Here is a 19,691-nt window from a genome sequence, read left to right as displayed (position 1 = left end):
AAATATAAATTCGGAATAAAATTATAAGCTACTATATAGTATATTCTACTATTATTGTTGAGATAATAGTATGTCCAAAATATAATTTATCATGATTGGCTCTCATGCAAGTAGGAGATTGTTAGGAATAAGTAATATGATCACAATTCAATTAATCATATGTCAAATAATTTGTTATTGTTTATTATATTAAAATATTAATATAATAAGATTTTTGATTAAATTTAGAGATTTATCATTATGATAGTGATTATAATATTGAGAGATGAATCTTTTATAATTTAATCTAAATTGTTCTTGGTTATAGGATTATTAAAAAGGACATTATGATCTAAAAAGATCAATATATATATATATATATATATATATATATATATATATATATATATATATATATATATATATATAATGATTTTCATTGGATGAAGATTAATAGATCTCATTTATTAAATTATATATATAGATGGTACATATAGAGATATGACCATTCAACTGAATAATTTGAGAATTACTAATTGTTATAATTACCGTATATTTGTCAATAGGATATTTTCAAGATGAACATCGTAATAGAGTTTCCTTTGACCTGCAACTGTCATAGTAATTAACAATATATTTATTAACTAATCATTAATTCTACAAATATTTAATTTAAATCATACCCAATATACATTATTAATTACTATGAAAGTCGCAGGTTAAAAAAAACTCTATTGCCATGTTCATTTTGAGAATATCCTATTAACAAATATACGATAATTATAACCATTAGAAATTCTCAAATTGAGTTAGTTCAATTGTCATATCTCTATATACACTATATATATGTATATAATTTAATAAATGAGATTTATTAATCTTCATCCAATAAATAAACCATTATATATATTAATCTTTTTGAATTATATCATTTTTAATAATCCTATAACCAAGAACAATTTAAATTAAATTATAATCATACTTCTTATTTTCAATAATGATGTCAACATGTATTATAATACAGTACTAAAATTTTCTCTGCTCTTGACTTTTTATAGTTATTTTAATGTACTTATTTAATGCAATTGTTAATGTAGTACTAACTTTTTTGTATAATCAATTTCAATATTTCTTCCCCAAAAAACTAATCGCGGAACTTGTCAACGATAATATGTTATTAGTTTCTTTTTTTTATTTTATTATTAATTTTTTGGGCATTGGAGTTTAATATTTATTGGGAAAGCGTGTATTTTCAAACCGAGTTCCAAGTCCAAAAACAAGAGCTGCATCTTTTGGGAAATTTTCACATTAGTCATAGACTCAGGTGATTCTCCCTGTTAATTTCAAGGAAAATTCACTCACAATTATTTTTATATGAAATTAATAATTAAAAATTATAATATAATTTAATATGTGATGCATATGTTAAATAAGATAGAAGTTTATTAATTTATTAGAATTAGCTATGTTAGTATATTTATAATTAGTTAGTTACTTACTCTTTAAAATTATATATAAATATAAATAGACGAATTTGCACCGAAAGAAGTTAATTCAATCACATATTTACATCTTATTTTTATATTTTTTTCACATTAAGAATTGGTAGAAAACTTTTTTTTTTCTAAATTCAAGTTATTGAGTCTCTCCTTTGCAATTAAATTTTTTTTACAATAATTTTTAGTTATTAATTTTATAACTGTACATGAATTTTTACTATTAATTAAAGAGATATAGAAGTTAAACATAATACTCTATATTTATGAATAGTTACATTTTTAAAATTAAAATTTTTAAAGTATTAGTTAGTTTTATGAAAATATTCCCATAGTTTATTAACTCCTATCAACTTGTTAAAATTATTTTAAAATTTATTAGGTTTGATATTTTTCTCAAAACAATATTTTTTTTTATTTATATAGTTTTCAGTAGGGGTGTGTATGGCCCGATATGAAGGCCCGACCCGACTCCGAACATTTTAGGGGTTAATTTGGTATGATTTCACTTGGTCTAAAGTCGAGTAAGGGCCTAAAAAATAGACCCGGTCATTATTTCGAGTCGAGTCCGGACCATGGCTCGGGTCACCCGAATTCGACTCGTTAGCCCAATCATCGTACACAATTATTGTGTTATTAGTGATGGATGATGACTATTCTTATGTGGAATTTAAGTATTGTAAATCTTAATATTTTGTGTTATTAGTTATTATAAGACTATAAGTTAATGTTTTACGTTTAAAATGCATAAGATTTTTTACTAATACATAATATTGTGTTATTTGTATTGATTTAAATATTTGATATTATTAGACAATATTAATATTGATTATGGTTATGCTTTAATTTTAGAGAAGAGTTGGTTCTTATTATATTTTTTTAAGTAAATTTTATCATGTCAAATAATGATTGGAGTCTTGAAAATTTGGATATTTTCATATGCTAGCTTATAAGAAGGTAACAAGGTAATGTAATGTTAACGGTCCAATTTTCACCCGATTTTTATTCGGTATAATCGTGGTCCGAAAATATATAGATTTCATCGGATTTATGACCGGATTTGAGTCTAACAAATAAATCCAGTATATATTTTAAGTCAGATCTAAATTACATCAAACCCAATTTCACCCAACTATGCACACCCCTAATTTTCAGAGTATCTTTTAATATGCATGCTAAAATAACATAAAAAAGGATGTTCTTTATGAATCGAGAAGCATACGATAAAAAGTTAAATAAATGAGTGACTACAAATTGGTTTCCAAACAAATTTATGCTTTTTTCCCATAATAGATTGATTTTTTTTTTTGTCGTTTTCAACAAAAGTTCTAATATGTATATGGGATAAATAAATTTTTAATATTTTTATTATAAAATAATTAGATAAAAAATTTATTATTAGACAAATTTTATTTTTACTGAGAGATTAATTTATTTCGGAAATTTTTAAAGTAATAAAATTTGCTGGGACAAAAATATCTAATGTGAAAGTGTTTACCTAAAATAGAATTATAATAAGATAAGATTGACAAGAGCATCAATTTCCTTTTTTTTTCCCCTTTTTTTATGCTGTTCCTAACTTCCTATTTCCTGTGTCAACATTGATTATGTTCATAGACTGAGGAAGATGAATATATATATATTTGGAAGTCAAAACTATGTCCCATAATTTAAAAGCTGGTAGGACCCAAGCCAGAACCAAATTTAGGAAAGCTTGGCCCATACTTCAATCTTTGAATTGATCAAAGCATTTTAATATTTTATAGAATGCGGTGGCTATTATTACAGTTCCAATTAGAAGAGAGTCTAGTTAGAGTAAATTCAAGCTCAGTTTATAAAAATTAAGTTTGGTTCACGATTCGATTAATTAATAATTGAGTTTATTTTGTGAGTTTAAATTTGGCTCAACAAAAATTTATAAATTAGGTAAAATAATAGGAACATAATCTATCGTTTTATATCAATAAATTATAATATATATATTAAAAAATATTTAAAAAGATAAATTTTATATATTATCTATCTAATAATTATAAATTTTTTATTTATATCCTACATTAAAATTATGAATAAAAAATAACTATAAAATTTTAAATAATTGAAAACATTAATATATATATATATGTAAAATTATATATTACTATTATATATATATATATATATATATATATATATATTAAATTATTAATACGCATATTCTATATACATTTAATCTATATTTTTAATATTATATATAATTGAGCCAGCTCACGAGCTAATGAATTGAGTTTATCCAAGTTCAATCTCGACTCATTTAATTTATGAAGTTAATTCCAGGCTCAAACTCGCCTCATGAACTCATGAGTTTAGCTATTAACGAGTCGAACTCGAACTGACTCATGAGCTAACTTGACTCATTTTCAGTCCTAATTACAATACTGGCTACATAATTTTAACAGCATTTAAAATTAAAATAACATTCTTTAATATTTTAAAATACTTTTAATTTAAAAAATTAAAATAAAAAATTTAAAAAGTAAAATAATATGACCTTAATTTGAGTAATATATGTTAAGTATTATTAAAATTATATAACTACTTTAACTTCTAATATTCATCGTATATTTTATCGGAACTCTATTAGTAACATGTTCCATCCATTAGGATAAATTTTTAGATCCTATGCTAAGAAATGATTTTCTTTTAAAAGATCTTATGCCATTAAATGATGTTGACAATTGAAAAAGTTGATGACGAATAGGATAAGTAGAGGAAGAAAATACCATTTTTTCTTGTATACAAAGATAATGTTTTTCATATTTCACAATGCATTTACTTGTTGGCAAATCAATTTAGTGTGTGATATAGTAAATCGTGAGTATACGAGCCTTGTAATTCTAATTTAATTGTATATCTATCAATTTATAAACAAAAAATAGGTCCAATCACTTTTTCTCATTGCAAAGCATTTTTATGCTAACAAGGATATATAATTTGTTGTAAATTTAATCTCTTACGGCGTTTGTTGGATATTAAGATAAAGATATAAAGATATAAAATTATGTTTGGTAGATAAAATATAGATAAAGATATTGTATCTAAAAATACTGAATTAATGTATTTTATATTTATCTTATTAGAAAGGACACAAAAATATTATGAGTGTACATAAGTCGAGTGAAATTAAATTCGCTTTGATCCGAATTCGATCCTAAATAATGACCATGTCTATTTTTGAAATTTTTATTCAATCTTAGATCCGATGAAATTTTACTACTTTTGAGTCACACTAAAACTGAGTCTAAACCGGTATTGTCAAAATCTTGATAAATTTTATGTCAAAAAATTATGATACACTTAAAAAAAAAAATTATACTTATTACTGAGAAGTTGATATCCATATTTAAATTTGAATTTATCCATAAAGTATAATTTTATACTTCTTTGATCTATTTTCTAGTTTAGCAAGTGTGATTAAAAATAAAACAATAAACTTATAATTAATATAACATAATATTAAAATTAATTTAAAACATATATACATTTTTTAGTCTCTTTAGAGTGCATATAAGCCGGGTGAAGTCGAGTTCGCTTTGACCCAAATCCGACTCTAAATAATTACCGGATATATTTTTGAGATCCTTACCGGACTCTAAACACGTGAAATCACACCAAATTAGTTCCAAAATATTTGGATCTGGGTCGGCTCATGTACACAGCTAAGAAATACTAACAAGAGTCACAATTTATTTTTTATTATTTTTGTTATTTTTTTATAATTATATTTTTTATTATTATATTTTTTTTCAAATTTTTCGAATGAAAAAAATGAGTTTATTCTAATTTATCACTAAGCAAAATATAAGAACACTAATTTTTATATTTCTATTCTTTATGTCTTATTTTTAATGTCTTATCTTATCTTATTCTTACCATCCAACACAACCTTTAATACCTAATAAATTACAAGATTTTTTTTTATGCAAGAAAAAATTTAGATAAGTTCAATACCCATCCATCTATTAAAATTATGCATATTTTTAGATTCAACAAACACTTCGTTTTAATGTATTTCCATATAAAAAAGTTATACAATTATTTAATTATATTTATTTTTTTAAATAATTATTTATATAATTAATATAAAAATATTTATTTTTTACGATAAAATTAGAGAGACTAAACAAAAATAACTTAAATTTATTTTATTTAATATTAATTAAATTTAATAATAATTAATAAATATTAAATAAGATAATTATTGGTGAATTATCTGAAATATCCGGTTCTACTGTGTAAAAAATGAAAAATGACTTGTATCCGACGATAAAGTTAAAATCACTTTCAAAGGTAGGATTAATAAGGTAGTTGTGTCGGTGTGTATGACAAATTTGGAAACCCGGCTCTCTTTTATATAGGCTTGGTTGTTTATCTTATCTCCTAATTTGTTAGAAGATAAGAAAAATTCTAATTCAAATATCAGAGGTATCGAAATTTTGAGCCTACTTGGTGGCCGAATTGTAATTAGACTGTTAAAGTCGGAATTTGAGTCTGTAACTGTAAATTTTGGCTATTTTTAGTTAATTTTTTGTTGTCAAATATTTTTGTTATTGTATGAATCGATACAGGGATAAAATTGTTCTACACTGTCATCCCATTAAAATAAAATTGATATTTATAAATGATGGAAATATGTTTGGGCTTTTTAGGACCGTGATATATGAAATGTGGGAGCATGTTTTATGTTTGTATTATGAATGGTGTAAGCATGGTGTGAATTTCCCACCCCATTGACTATGGTAACTTGTCAACCACTCCTCTCTTCCTAGCTCCCATGGTGGACTTTTTCTTCCAACTTCACACGTATTTCTTTGCATACTTTTTCACACTCTTACTCTCATCTTACATATACAATTATACAAACCCTTTTTCTTGTTCTAACATAAAACACTTTGCATCATAGATCATCATCATCATCATGGGAAATTGCTTCATAAAACCAGTTGCTCATGTTTCTTCCACAACCCTTTTTGGTCAGTTCTTCCTTCAATTCCTTCTTTTTTAGGCCACAACTTTTCTCTCTTGTTTCTGTCTCTGTGTCTTTGTATTTTCTGTCGTACCATGATGCTTTTGTTATGGTTTTCTTGCTTTGTTTTCCACGCAAAAGGGGAAGAAAGAAAGAAAGATGGCGATGGTTCCTAAAGGATAAAACCAATGTTCATCAAATAATCCTTTTTTGTTTTACTCAGTTCTCTGTTTTTTAATGTTCTTATTCCCTTTGGGTTTCTGGGATTAGTTGATACTCTTTGTCTTTTTGTTCACCTAATATACTATAAACCTTTTTAGTGTTTTCTAGTACCATGGTTATTAAAAACTTAAAATTTGGTTGGAAAAATGAAGATGTGGCTTTTTCACACTGTTCTAGCAGGTTCTTAAAACATATTGTTCATTAGAAATTTTGCAATTTTGATACTCTAATTAAGGTTTGTGATTAGTTGAGCTAATTTCATTCAATTTGTGCTTTAAAGTTGGAATTTTAATACCCTAGTTAAGGTTTTAACTCTATTTATTATTAACCAAAATCACAATTTTGCTGCATTTTGTTATATGGTTAAGTTGTTAAATTGGTTGATTTTAACTTTGATTTTCATCTAATCAGGAAGTAATAAATCTCAAACTAAGCCAAAGCAGAATTCAAGTCCTCCCAAACAAAAATCTTCTGCTCAAACTTCAGTGTCAAATGCTATTGAGAGAACAATTTCTAGCAGCCTTAAGTCCTTCTCCTTTAGTGATCTGAAGGAGGCAACTAAGAACTTCCGGCGAGAGAATTTGATCGGCGAGGGAGGGTTCGGGTTTGTGTACAAAGGGTGGATAGATGAGAACACTTTTGCTCCCACAAAACCAGGGACTGGTATAGTAGCAGCCATAAAGAAGCTTAAGCCAGAAAGCTTTCAAGGACACCAAGAATGGCTTGCAGAAGTGAACTATCTAGGGCAGCTTCACCATGAAAATCTTGTAAGACTTATTGGTTATTGCTTGGAAGGGAAGAATAGGCTTCTAGTTTATGAGTTTATGCAGAAAGGAAGTTTGGAAAACCATTTATTCAGAAGTAAGTGTATTTACTTGGCTGAATGCTCAAATTCGTGGTTGAAAGATTACTTATTTTTCAAATTAGTCTCCAAAAGATTTTTCTAATCAAATTCTCTTTTCAAATATTTTAAATTAGCGGTGTTAGTCATTCTGTCATTTTCTTTGTTGACGACACCAAAATTTATTAATATAGCACCTTAAGTGATATTACAACACACATATGAGTATTAATTGACTATTAGCATGATAATTTTATAAAATTAGATCAAATCAAAATCTAATTGAAGGAAGGACCTGAGGCACTAGAATCCTTGATCTAATTTTATAAATCACGCCGTCAATTAGGACTACTCTGGTGTAACTAAACGTGTCACATCAACAAATTTTGATGAACGGAAGTGACAAAAGTACTAAAATGACTAACTTAAAATCTTTGCCAGACGAATTTGATTAAAAAAACCGGGACTAATTTGGTGATTGAGTACTAATTTGACTATTTCCTCGTTTTTATTTTCAACATATTTAGAAACTTTTCGGTTTCTATTTTCATTTTCAGTATATTTTTGTTACCATTTTGCAGAAGGTGTTCAACCGATTCCATGGATTATGAGGATCAACATCGCCATAGCTGTTGCTAGAGGATTAGCATTCTTGCATTCCCTCGATTCAAATATCATTTTTCGCGATTTAAAGGCTTCCAATGTCCTACTAGACTCTGTAAGTAGTTTGAGTCTGTGATTCTATGAAATGTGAATGTACATTGTACACTATTGTTTCATTCTGAAAGAGTATTTCCAAAATTTATGCAGGATTTCAATGCGAAGATTTCGGATTTTGGCTTGGCAAGAGACGGTCCTACCGGAGATAATACACACGTTTCAACCAGAATTATTGGAACTCATGGTTATGCTGCACCAGAGTATGTAGCTACAGGTAAATTTTCCTTCCCTTTCAAAATACATGTGACTTACTATCATTAGAGATATAATCATTAGGTAGTGTTTGGTAGAGAGACAGAGACAGAAAGACTAAGACCGAAAGACAGAGACTAAGAAACAGAAATTGAAATAAATCTGAGTATTCTGTTTGGTACAAAGTGGGAGACAGAAATTAAAAGAAGAATGAAACTCTAATTTAATTTGCACAAAGAGTAAAATTGGAATTAATTAATTGAAATGAGGATATTTTAGGTATAAAATGTTATTAAAGTTTCAATCTCCATCTCTAAAAATTTTAGTTCCTGTGTCCCTACATTTTGGAGATACTGAAATACTGAAATTTTGGAGATAGAGACAAAAATTTTAGTACCAGTCTCTAAACCAACAAACATGATATTGAGTCTCGGTCTCCCAAAACAAATGCTACCTTAATGTTGTCTTTTTCTATTAGCTTAAAGTTTTTGAGATAAGTGGTTTCATGACATGGTATTAAAGCCTATGTCCCCGTGCTTGAGGGGGAGTGTTAGAGATATAACTATTAATGTTGCTTTCTTCTATCAGCTTAAGCTTTTGAGATGAGTAGTTTCATCACAAGTAAGATTTCAAAAATTTGATGAGCCTTTTGCATTTGACAAAACAAACAGGTCATTTGACCCCAAGGAGTGATGTATACAGCTTTGGCGTTGTCTTGCTAGAGTTATTAACCGGAAGGCGTGTAGTCGAAAACGAGAAAGAAGGAATTCCAGAAGAAACATTGGTGGATTGGGCGAGGCCATTCCTAAGTGATAGCAGAAGGATTTTGAGAATCATGGATACCAGGTTGGGTGGACAGTACTCTAGGAAAGGAGCTCAAGCCGCGGCCGCACTCGCCTTGCAGTGCCTGAATGCTGATCCAAAATATAGGCCACAAATGGTGAATGTTTTAGCTGCATTGGAAGCACTTCAATCCACAAATTCAATCACAAGGACCCCAAAAAGGGCAACTGAGAGTAGTGCAACCAGCAAACATTCTTCTAATCATTCCCAAAAGTCACTTTCAAGTGCTCAAAAACTATGAGCTTCTCAACATATGCTTTCATTTTTTTTAAGGGTTATTCATTGGAAAGTGTTACCTTGCCTAACCCCTAAGAAGGGTATTTCATGAATTTGTTTCAAGCATGAATGTATGATGACAGAGTATAGTATGTAAAGTTTGTAACAAAATGGTTAATTAGAGAGAGCTAGTTGTATATTAGTTTATCAGTTTATTTATCAGTGTGTCTAAGCTCTATAACTCAATGTAATCACTCACCTTCATTATAATCACAATTTTCAACCGCACTCTTTCCATTTTCATGATTTTGGTACAAGGTTGTATCACAGGAAGAATATTATAAGTAAATGTTAGTCCATACCATAAAAGTAGTGGATATATATTCTTTTCAAAATTAATAAAGCTCTTTTTGCCATACACCAAAATTTACTCCCACTGCTCATTAAGTTTGAATTTGTTGATGTTGAGTTCTTGGTATGCAACTGGGGCAGCTCTTTTTTTTTTTTTTAATGGAACCTTTAAAATTGATTGCTGAATTTAATCGGCAGTTTTCTTCTATGTTTCAGCATCAATAAACTTTGTAATATCCTTTTCTTTGTATTTCAGTGGCTGCATTGTCAATAACAAGAAGTCTTCAATAATAAGAACCTGAGTTCATAGTGAAGGTGTGCAATTTCATTGTACAATTTATTTATTCATTTAAATTTTATAGGGTAAAAATTCAGCTTAACGTTTATGTTATATCCATTTCATTGTTTGTGAAGGTGTGTTAACAAACTGCTGCTTGCTTTCTACAACTATTATTATTATTATTATAAATTGAAAGTTTGATTTAGATAACTTAATTCCTGTCAAATGTTTTTTTTCTGAGATTAGTGATTGTGAAGGATAGAATTTACCAAAATCCTATTCTTGCTTTAGATTATATTTGAATTGATCATATGTTTCTTGGATTTTGATCATATGTTTACTTTAAATTATACAAGTCTAAATAATTAATTTTATTCTTATAGCATTGTTATGAATTATATGGAAAATTGCAACTTCTTTTGCAAAAATAAAATTAGTATTTCAAGATTTATTTAATGTTTTTATGCTTAAAACATTCTTTGTTGGCTAAAGATTCGGTAGCTTTCTCCAGCAGAGAGGCACCGATAATCTCTTTAAAATATTTATGAATTTTACATTTTAGGAAACAAGACGAGAACAAAAAGAAGTTGGAGTACAATTAGCATGCAACTTGCTCAAGCAGCAGCTCATGCCAGAATGGTTAGAGACTTAAGTAATGAGGTATTTGTTAAAATTCTATGATCTGATGTTTTGGTTTTCATATGTACTTAATTAATGCATATTACATCATCATACTGTATTACATTAACATTTTTCTCATTTTCCTCATTTTTTAGACATGGTTCCTTGGTGTTTTGGGTATGAATTCAAAATATTATTATATTTTCCAATTACCTTTTTTCAACAAAATCTATGCCCATTTCCAGCACAAGGACTTAGTAATCCATCATTATTACTATTATTGACCCCTAACATTTACATTTGATTCTTCGTTTGGATGCATCATTTCTCCGGTTTCTTCACTCTTAATTGCATGCCTTCTAAGCTTAATCACAATTTTCAACCGCACTCTTTCCATTTTCATGATTTTGTAGTTCTATTTAACCTCCCCCCCAACAAAAAAAATGAAAAACAAAGAACACATTATATTGAACATACTAGTTGATTTCTTGATTTACACATTCCCTAAATAGGAAAAAAAAAAAAAACAAAATTTGTTACAAGGTTGTATCCCAGGAAGAATATTATAGTAAGTGGAATCTCTTATACATGTTGAGTTATGCTACTTATTCATACCTATAGCTTGGTGAATGAATCTATGGCATGCAATGAACAAACATCAAAAGCCATGTCTTTGTTTCTCATGGTCCCTAAAGACACAGCACCAAAAACATTATATTAGGTGCATGACATAGGCTTTCAGTCACTTAAGGTAATAAGAACATTATATCTCAATAATCTATAATCCAGAGACCAACCATGTCTTTTTTCTCAACAACTTGATCCATTGATTTGTTTGATCTTTCTATAACTCGCTTCTTAATCAAACATATCAGACCAATGTCAAATCAGAACATAATAGAGACCATTCAAAGAAAATCTTTTTTTTTTTCATTGCTGCCATCCGTATTGTTGATTGCGGTTTCCACCCATCATGTTTGAGCCACGACCAGTGCCAGACCCACCATATGGACCCCCTTGCTGGGGATAAGTTGGGGCTCCGACTCCATAGCCACTACCACCTCCTCCGCGAGGACCACCACCAGGCATGCCGCTGGAACCATAAGGTGCCCCTCGCCCTTGAGGAGGATAAGGCCCGCTGCCATAGCCACCCCCTCCTTGACCTCCCCGATTAGGGTGATTGTATCCTCCACCAGGGTTCCCGCTTGGTGGATATCTTCCTGGCCCACCAGATGGACCTCGAGGCTTCCCATAATGGTGACTAGGTCCCGCAGCAACTTGGGGTTGAGAACCATGTAAATTTTGGTTAGGTCCTGATCGCATTTGTGCATGTTGCCCCGGCTGTTGAATGGGGGGAAGACGAGTATGCTGCTGAGGATGCTGCATTTTCTGGCGCTTAGCCATTTCTTCATTTTGCCGTTGTTGCTGACGCTTTTTCTTTGTCTGAAACTCATGTGATGATTCATACTTGGGTAAACTGAGGAAAACATAACAGATGTGGAAACATTAAGTATACTGGCCAGAAAAAAAAAACACAACAAGAACAACAAAAGTCAAAAAGGGAGGGATCAATGGGACACGCATGTAATCTTATATCGATTTCAAGATCATGTACTTTCCAGGAAATGTAATATTTTCAGAAAAACAAAAGGAAAAACTAAAGTTTAAGATACCTCTTGGGGTCACATGGCAATGGATCAGTCCAGAAATACTCAGCATCAAGAGCATCCTTCGCAGTAATTCTCTATAAACAAGAAAAATTGACCAGTAAATATTAGCATGCAGATTCTTATGGGAATTAGGAACTAGTCATACAAAAGCACAACTAGCGCTGAAAGATAAATTGTCATGTTATTAACAGATATCTTTTTTAACATACAAATCCATATCTGAAAAAATATTTACGGTGCGTTTGGTATGTGTTTTCATTTTCAGTATTTTCTATTTTTTAGATTTTGTGAAAAGAAAGAGTAAAAACAGTGAAAACAATAAAATTCTGTTTTCTGTTTTCGCCTCCTATTTTCACTTTTTCCTTCACAAAATCCAGAAAACAGAAAACACTAAAAATGAAAACATAAACCAAACGCACCCTTACTTTTCAAAACTCAATTCACTTCAACATTATATCATCTATTCTTTTTTATCACTAGCTTAGCTTTGAGATTTGTAAATATGTAAGGTACATAAAAATTTAAAACAAAAATAGTAGACCGAATTAAATTTGTCAAATTAAATGATATTAAATGATGTAAGGCAACCGGAATGACACGTAAATGGAGCACATAAAGTAGCAATTCAAGTTAACTCTACAACAAATAAATCAGATCCCTGAATGTCAAATACCTGAGCTGGATCAAGTGTCAGCATCCTCTCCAACAATTCCAGAGCATGACGATCAAAACTAGAATTCACAATACGAAGAGAAGAGTTAATTAAAAAAATATAAAACAATAAAGGCGTATATACTCATCAGTGAAACTCATGTTATCTACTTACTGTCTGAAAACTTCCCTCAGACGTCTTTTCATTGGCCTTGTTGGTTTAAATTGATTATACCAAGGAGTCTTGGAAACCCCAGGCCAGTTCACCTCATCCGGTGCTCCACACAGCTCAAATATTTTATTTAGTTGTTCAGGCTGCAATAATTACAAAGGAAACATACATTACATCTAAGCTATACAAAGAAATTGTTGCCATGAAGATATACAAGATCATATATTCCCTATAACAATTTAACATTAGTGATCCAATGCACCTCTAATCCACTCATATATCATACACAGAATATCACTAACCTCATCTTTTCCAGGAAAGATAGGCTTCCCATGAAGAAGTTCAGCGAAAATGCACCCAACAGACCACATATCTACAGCTGGCCCATACTTTGTTGTCCCTAGCAGCAACTCAGGGGGTCTAAATTTACAATGACAAAATCCATATATGCACCGGTCAATCTCAAGAGTCCAACCCCCTCTTCCCCACTGAACTCTCATGAAAACACAGGTCACAACATTTACCTGTACCATAATGTAATGACACGGTTTGTAAGATTTGCATTGTGATCATTAGAAAATGACCGTGCCAGTCCGAAATCTGCAAGCTTCAGATTTCCTTCATTGTCTATAAGGAGATTTGAGCCTGCAACAGAACATAATACATCAAATGGGATTTGACATATTCAACTAGATCTAAAGACGAAACTTTGGCCACACACACACCTTTAATATCTCGATGAAGTACTTGATTTACATGACAATAATGAAGCCCCGTCAACAGCTGTCTCATGTAACACTTCAGAAGGAAAAAGTAACTCAGGAAACATGAAATAAACAATTTTAACAGTATAAAGTAACACTCGTATTAACGCAATACCTTAATTTGGGGAACTGTGAATCTCATCCCAGGACGGTCAGCAAGACCAGTCAAATCATGGTCCATGTATTCGAAGACCATATAGATGCCCCCTTTATATTTGTTACCGTCTGTAGCCCCCAAAAGGCCAAAACAAATATGAATAGCAGATGAATTAATTTAGTACATAGATAAACTAAGGATATCCAAAAGAAGTTGATAAATATATTCTTACAAACAAAACTTATGCGCAACTTTATGGTTGTAAATAAAGAAATTGGCTAATAACACGACATGAGAGTGAATAACTTGCCTGGCCTCCCTTGTTCATCTTTCTCAGGGCCTGAAAGAAGAAACAGACAATGTTAGATCTAAACAAAACAATCTTTACTCAAGTGAATAGTTCTTTAAAACAGCACCTGGAGAAGTGACAATTTCTTTTAGCTTGATCACATTTTCATGGTGTAGTTTCTTAAGAATTTTGATTTCTCGTATAGCAGTTATAGGAAACTGCCATGGCAAAATTTACAATACAAGTCAGATATAAATATATATTACAGAATTGCATGTATAAGTTTGTTAGAGAAGATACAAAGCTAGTAAGTCACAAGTGAAAGGAAGTACCAATATAGAATGTTATGCACCTATAACATAATAAACAACAAATTATATATAGAAATACCCCTTCTCTCTCATTGTCCATTCGAATTTTCTTCAGAGCAACAATTTCACCAGTTTTGATCTCTTTAGCCATGTAAACTTGACTGCAAGTATAATATATGGAAGCAAAGATCAATTACCTTATGATAATATTAGCAATGGATTTTATGGTAAGTTAACAGAGTAAATAATCTTCATCTGAAAGTAGAAATTTTACACATTTCAACTATATCGATAACGAATTTCGGAAAGGGAAAAGAAAAAGAGCCTTTCATACAAATCATGATTTAAAAACTTTAAAACTTACAAACATCAATCAAACCAATTACAATTATGCTTATACAAAATGCCTAACAACAATTAGTGAAAAATTACAACTAAGCTTTAGTACTACACATTAACATTCCAATAATGGTAACACACATGAATAATCAGCATACTAGCACACAAACACTACAAGCACTTGAAGAATTATGGCTCCGGCAGCTCAATCTCGTGAAAAATATCATCGCCCTCTCGATAGAGAAAAGTGCCACGATTCTCCAGCGAAGCATCAGCGACCCAAAACTCGAGTTCTTGGTAAAGTGGTGCAAGTAATTACCACTGAATCCACAAATTTCATACACACTCCAAAAAAAGGGAATTTTTATTCTTTTTTTGAAAAAAAAACAAAGAAAAAAGATTCTGATAGCTGAAAGGTTAAAAGGAATGAAAGTGAAACAAACCCGTATGTGCCCTCGCCAATTTGCTCTAACTTCTCGAAGCAATCGACACTTCTGGATCCCCAAGAAGGGGATTCGTTCACGTTCAGTTGCCCTGGGGCTGCAATCGACATTGTTCCCACCTGAGGAAAAAAAACCCTAATCCTTCCGAAGAACTAAAATTCCTCAATCCAATTTTTAGGGTTCTCTGTAGGGATTTTTTTTTTCTTGTTGACGTCTTCACTTGGAAAAATTTTCAGAGATAAAAAGCAAAAACAACAGAGAGCATAAAGGCGTGCTTTACTATTTCATTTCTTACTCTATTTTCTCTTTTCGGTTTTCTGTCTGAATTATAATTCTTGCGGTGTTTTTTTTTTTTTTCTCTTTTCATTCTTTTTAAACTTTGGACTCGTTAGGCCCAAATTAATTGGGTCTAATTGTAGGGATGTTCAGGCCGGGTGAAATCGAATTTGTCATAAACTAGACCCGGTTCTAAATATATACCGGATTTATTTTTTATACTCTAACCCAGTTCTAAATTCGATGAAATCTAAACATTTCGGGTTACAACTATATCGGGTCTAAACCGGGTCTTTAAAGCTTTAACAATAATTTATAAATAAACTTCACTTATTTGTAAAGAAGAAACTTGTCAACGAAAAGTTGATATTCATATTTGAACTTGAATTTGTCTATAAATTTTAATTTGATGCTTTTTTGATCTATTTTCTAATTCAACAAATGTGATTAAAAATAAAACAATAAGCTTATAATTAATATAACGTAATATTAAAATTAATTTAAAACATAAATATCTTTTTTAGTTTCCTTATGGTGCACATGGGCCAGGTGAAGCCGGGTTCAACTTGACCTGGACTTCACCCAAAATAATGATCGGATCTATTTTTGAGACCCTTATTCAACTCTAAATTCGATGAAATCACACCAAATTAACTCCTAAAAATATTCGGGGACAGGCCGATCATGTGCACCTCTAGTCTTTTTTTTTTTTTTTTGGTCAAGTGGATTGGACAGCCCCCAATCCTAGGCATTAACCCCATGTTTCACACACCCACACAACACACTCACACACACTACATGGGTACTATGGGTTCTTGCAACATCCAGCCTCAGCTGGGATTTGAACCCGGATGCAGCTTGATGAGAGGCGTAGAAATCCTCCATCTGTGCCAAGCCTCAGCTGCCACCTCTAGTCTAAATGTAATGTCAGCTCATGGTTGAGAAGAGTTTCTAAAGCCCATTTGCGAAAGATTTTTAGTCTGAATTTAGAACATCATTGTTTGAGAAATGTACGAGGGTAAGGCCCAAAATAAAAGACCAAAAAAAGGAGAAACAAAATATGTAAAATAAAAAGGTCCGCATGTGTTTTTTTTTTTTTTCTCATGAGTTTGCATATGTTTTCCATGTTTCAGATTTGCTATTTAGATAGCTCTAACTAAACTACGAAATCCCTGACAAAAGAAAAAACTAGAAAATGAACCCATGTCCAAAATTAAACCTACAAAATGAACCAATAGAAGGCAAGGGTGGAGAGAAGGAGGAGAACGTTGGAGGAGTGGATAGGAACTGGGTTATGGAAGGTAAAGTAGAAAACAAATTCATGGTCGAGGAGGCGGGCCTTATCAAGCCTCACCCTCAGCTATGAGCATCATTAGTTGGAACTGGTGAGGGGTGGCAGCCCCATGACAGTTTCAAAACTTTTATATTTGTGTAAATAGATAAAATTCGCTATTGTATTTCTCATGGAGACAAGAGGTAAGGATAGTAGTATAAGTAAAATTAAGAGAAGGCTTCATTTTGATAAATATTTTTATGTAGAACTCTGGAGTATGTTTGGAGATCTATGTTTGCTATGAAATGAAAATATTAATATTGATGTTTACTCTTACTCTAATTATTATATTAAAGCTTACATTAAAGATAGAAAAGGAAATGATTGAAAAATCATTTTCATGTACGGTAACCCAAAACCAGGCAAGAGGAGGGAGGAATGGGGGGAGCTCACAACAAGCAATCTTAACAAGAATGAACCTAAACTCTTCATGGGAGATTTCAATGTTGTTTTAGCTCTAGAGGAGAAGGAAGGCATGCATGAGCAGCCGAGAAAACAGATTGTGGATTTCAAAAAATTTTATGGATTTTAATGCTCTCATGAACATGAATCTAAAAGGAGGAAAATTCACTTGGTTTAGTAATCCTCGAAATAGGTTAATAATTAAGAAAAGAATAGATAGGGCTTTGTTAACTGGAAATGGAGGCACAAGTTTCCAAATGCAAGTTTGATAGCTATGCCAGCAGTGAGTTCAGACCATACGCTCATTGTTTTGAGGTTACAGCCTAAGTATAAGGTGGATAGGTCGTTCAAATTTGAAGCATTTTGGAACAACCATAAAAACTGTGAGGAGATTATTAAGATGAGTTGAAAAAAAGAAGAGCATAATAATAACGAATAGGATAGGTTGCTGAAGAAGATGAGAAACTGCAAGAAAAATTTAAGGAATTGGAGTAGGAACACTTTTGCTAGAGCTGATATAGAGATTAAAAAGTTGAAGGTTGAGCTACAGAAGCTTCAAGAGGCAGAATTAAATGAAGAACAGCAAGCACGGAGGTGTCAAATCAAGGAAAGGATAAGCCAGTTATAAAGGCAAGAAGAGAAATACTGGGGAATGAGATCCAAGCTAAAGTGGCTAAAGTGAGGAGACAAAAATTCCATATTCTTTTATGCGATAACGATTCAAAGGAGAAATAAAAATAAAGTGAAAAGATTAAAAGATAAGGAGGGCCAATGGGTTTCACGAGATGATAGAATCTTGAAGATAGTGGAGGAGCACTTTACAAAGTTGTTTACATCCTCAGCCAAATATGATTTCAGAGATTGTATAAATAGGATTCCAAAAAGAGTTACTCAAGAAATGAACGAACAACTCATGGAGGAAATTTCAGAAAAGGAGATTGAGGAAGCTGTTTTTAGCTTGGGCAGCCTCAAAGCCCCTGGACCAAATGGATTAAATGGACTTTTTTATCAGAGTCACTGGAACACAATAAAAAATAAAGTTTGTGCTGTGATTATAAGCTTTTTTTATGAAGGTATTATGCCAGAAGAGGTAAGTGAAATTATTGTTGTTCTTGTTCCAAAAGTGAAACAACCAAAAAATCTTAATCAATTTAGGCCTATTAGTTACTGTAATTATATATATACAAAATTATAAGGTTCATGGATAAGGTTATTTTGCCAATCCAGAGTGGGTGTAGGTTGATTCAGGATAATATTATCATAGTTCAAGAGATTTTTCATAGTATTAATAAAAAAAAGTAGGAATAGATTGGAAAGTCTAGCTATTAAGATAGATATGAATAAGGCTTATGATAGATTAGAGTAAATTTTTTTGGAGTCTACATTGACAGCTTTTGGTTTTGACCAGAGGTGGGTTTTCTTAATAATGAAGTGTGTTAGAAGTGCTACGTATAAGGTTAGAATGAATGGGAGGCTCACTAGTAAAATTATACCTGAAAGAGGGCTGAGACAGGGCGATCCTATATCCCCATATCTTTTTATAATTGTGGATGAAGTGTTCACTATTCTCATGGAGGAAGCAAGAGAAAGAAAGGAAATTTCAGGGTTCAAAATCGCACCAACAGCCCCTCCAATTACTCATCTTCTGTTTGCGGATGATTGTATTATTTTTATAGAAGCAAAAGAGGAGAAAATTTACAATCTCATTTTGATTCTTAATAAGTATACAGAGGCATCAGGTCAAATGATCAATCTAGATAAATCGGAGATTATTTTTGGTAGTCAAATACCCATACAAACCAGAGTTAACATAGAGAAAATCCTAGGAATGAAGTATTGGGATAATTCAGGAATGTATTTAGGGCTGCCAGGGATTTGGGACAGGTGAAAAATTAAAGCTCTAAATTGGATAGAGGAGAAGGTGATGAAAAAAGTCGAAGGATGGAAAGAAAAGCTCCTAAACCAAGCCTGAAGTCCTTATTAAAGCTGTTATACAAGCTATTCCTAGCTACGGTATGACAGTTATTGAATTTCTAAAAGTATTCCGTCAGAGATTAAACGCTATGATTGCAAGATTTTAGTGGGCCAATTCTGAAAAAAAAGAGGTATACACTGAAAAAGTTGGGACAAGATTTGTGCAAGTAAAAGAAATGGAGGGCTAGGCTTCAAGGATCTTCA

The 19,691-nt window shown here is 31.2% G+C and overlaps 2 protein-coding genes across 5 annotated transcripts; one reads left to right on the top strand and one right to left on the bottom strand.

The window, feature by feature from the left end:
• Nucleotides 1–6,161: 6,161 nt before the first annotated feature.
• Nucleotides 6,162–9,802, top strand: LOC112766222 (probable serine/threonine-protein kinase PBL3). Of its 4 annotated transcripts, none has more exons than XM_072223335.1 (6): nucleotides 6,162–6,253; nucleotides 6,418–6,487; nucleotides 7,114–7,563; nucleotides 8,125–8,261; nucleotides 8,354–8,477; nucleotides 9,127–9,802. In XM_072223335.1, exons 1-6 carry the CDS (start codon nucleotides 6,251–6,253, stop codon nucleotides 9,537–9,539), a joined length of 1,197 nt encoding a protein of 398 aa, XP_072079436.1. In that variant the 5' UTR covers nucleotides 6,162–6,250; the 3' UTR covers nucleotides 9,540–9,802. The 4 variants fall into 4 exon arrangements, with proteins under 4 accessions (XP_072079436.1, XP_072079435.1, XP_025667900.1 ...); XM_072223334.1 differs by having other exon boundaries at nucleotides 6,190–6,317; XM_025812115.3 differs by lacking the exon at nucleotides 6,162–6,253 and having other exon boundaries at nucleotides 6,280–6,487.
• A 1,408-nt stretch (nucleotides 9,803–11,210) lies between these two features.
• Nucleotides 11,211–15,873, bottom strand: LOC112764511 (cyclin-dependent kinase C-2). The gene is made up of 12 exons (XM_025810158.3): nucleotides 15,503–15,873; nucleotides 14,800–14,881; nucleotides 14,537–14,627; nucleotides 14,431–14,460; nucleotides 14,139–14,248; nucleotides 13,985–14,057; nucleotides 13,784–13,904; nucleotides 13,562–13,679; nucleotides 13,263–13,402; nucleotides 13,110–13,167; nucleotides 12,440–12,510; nucleotides 11,211–12,243 (listed from the first exon to the last, which is right to left on the bottom strand). The coding sequence occupies exons 1-12, from the start codon at nucleotides 15,610–15,612 to the stop codon at nucleotides 11,697–11,699; spliced, it is 1,551 nt and encodes a 516-aa protein (XP_025665943.1). The 5' UTR covers nucleotides 15,613–15,873; the 3' UTR covers nucleotides 11,211–11,696.
• Nucleotides 15,874–19,691: the final 3,818 nt, after the last annotated feature.

This window comes from Arachis hypogaea, chromosome 17, assembly GCF_003086295.3.
Source record: "Arachis hypogaea cultivar Tifrunner chromosome 17, arahy.Tifrunner.gnm2.J5K5, whole genome shotgun sequence".
Lineage (NCBI taxonomy): Eukaryota > Viridiplantae > Streptophyta > Magnoliopsida > Fabales > Fabaceae > Arachis > Arachis hypogaea.
Note: the sequence above shows the minus strand (reverse complement) of the source record. Positions and strands in the feature narration are given on the sequence as shown.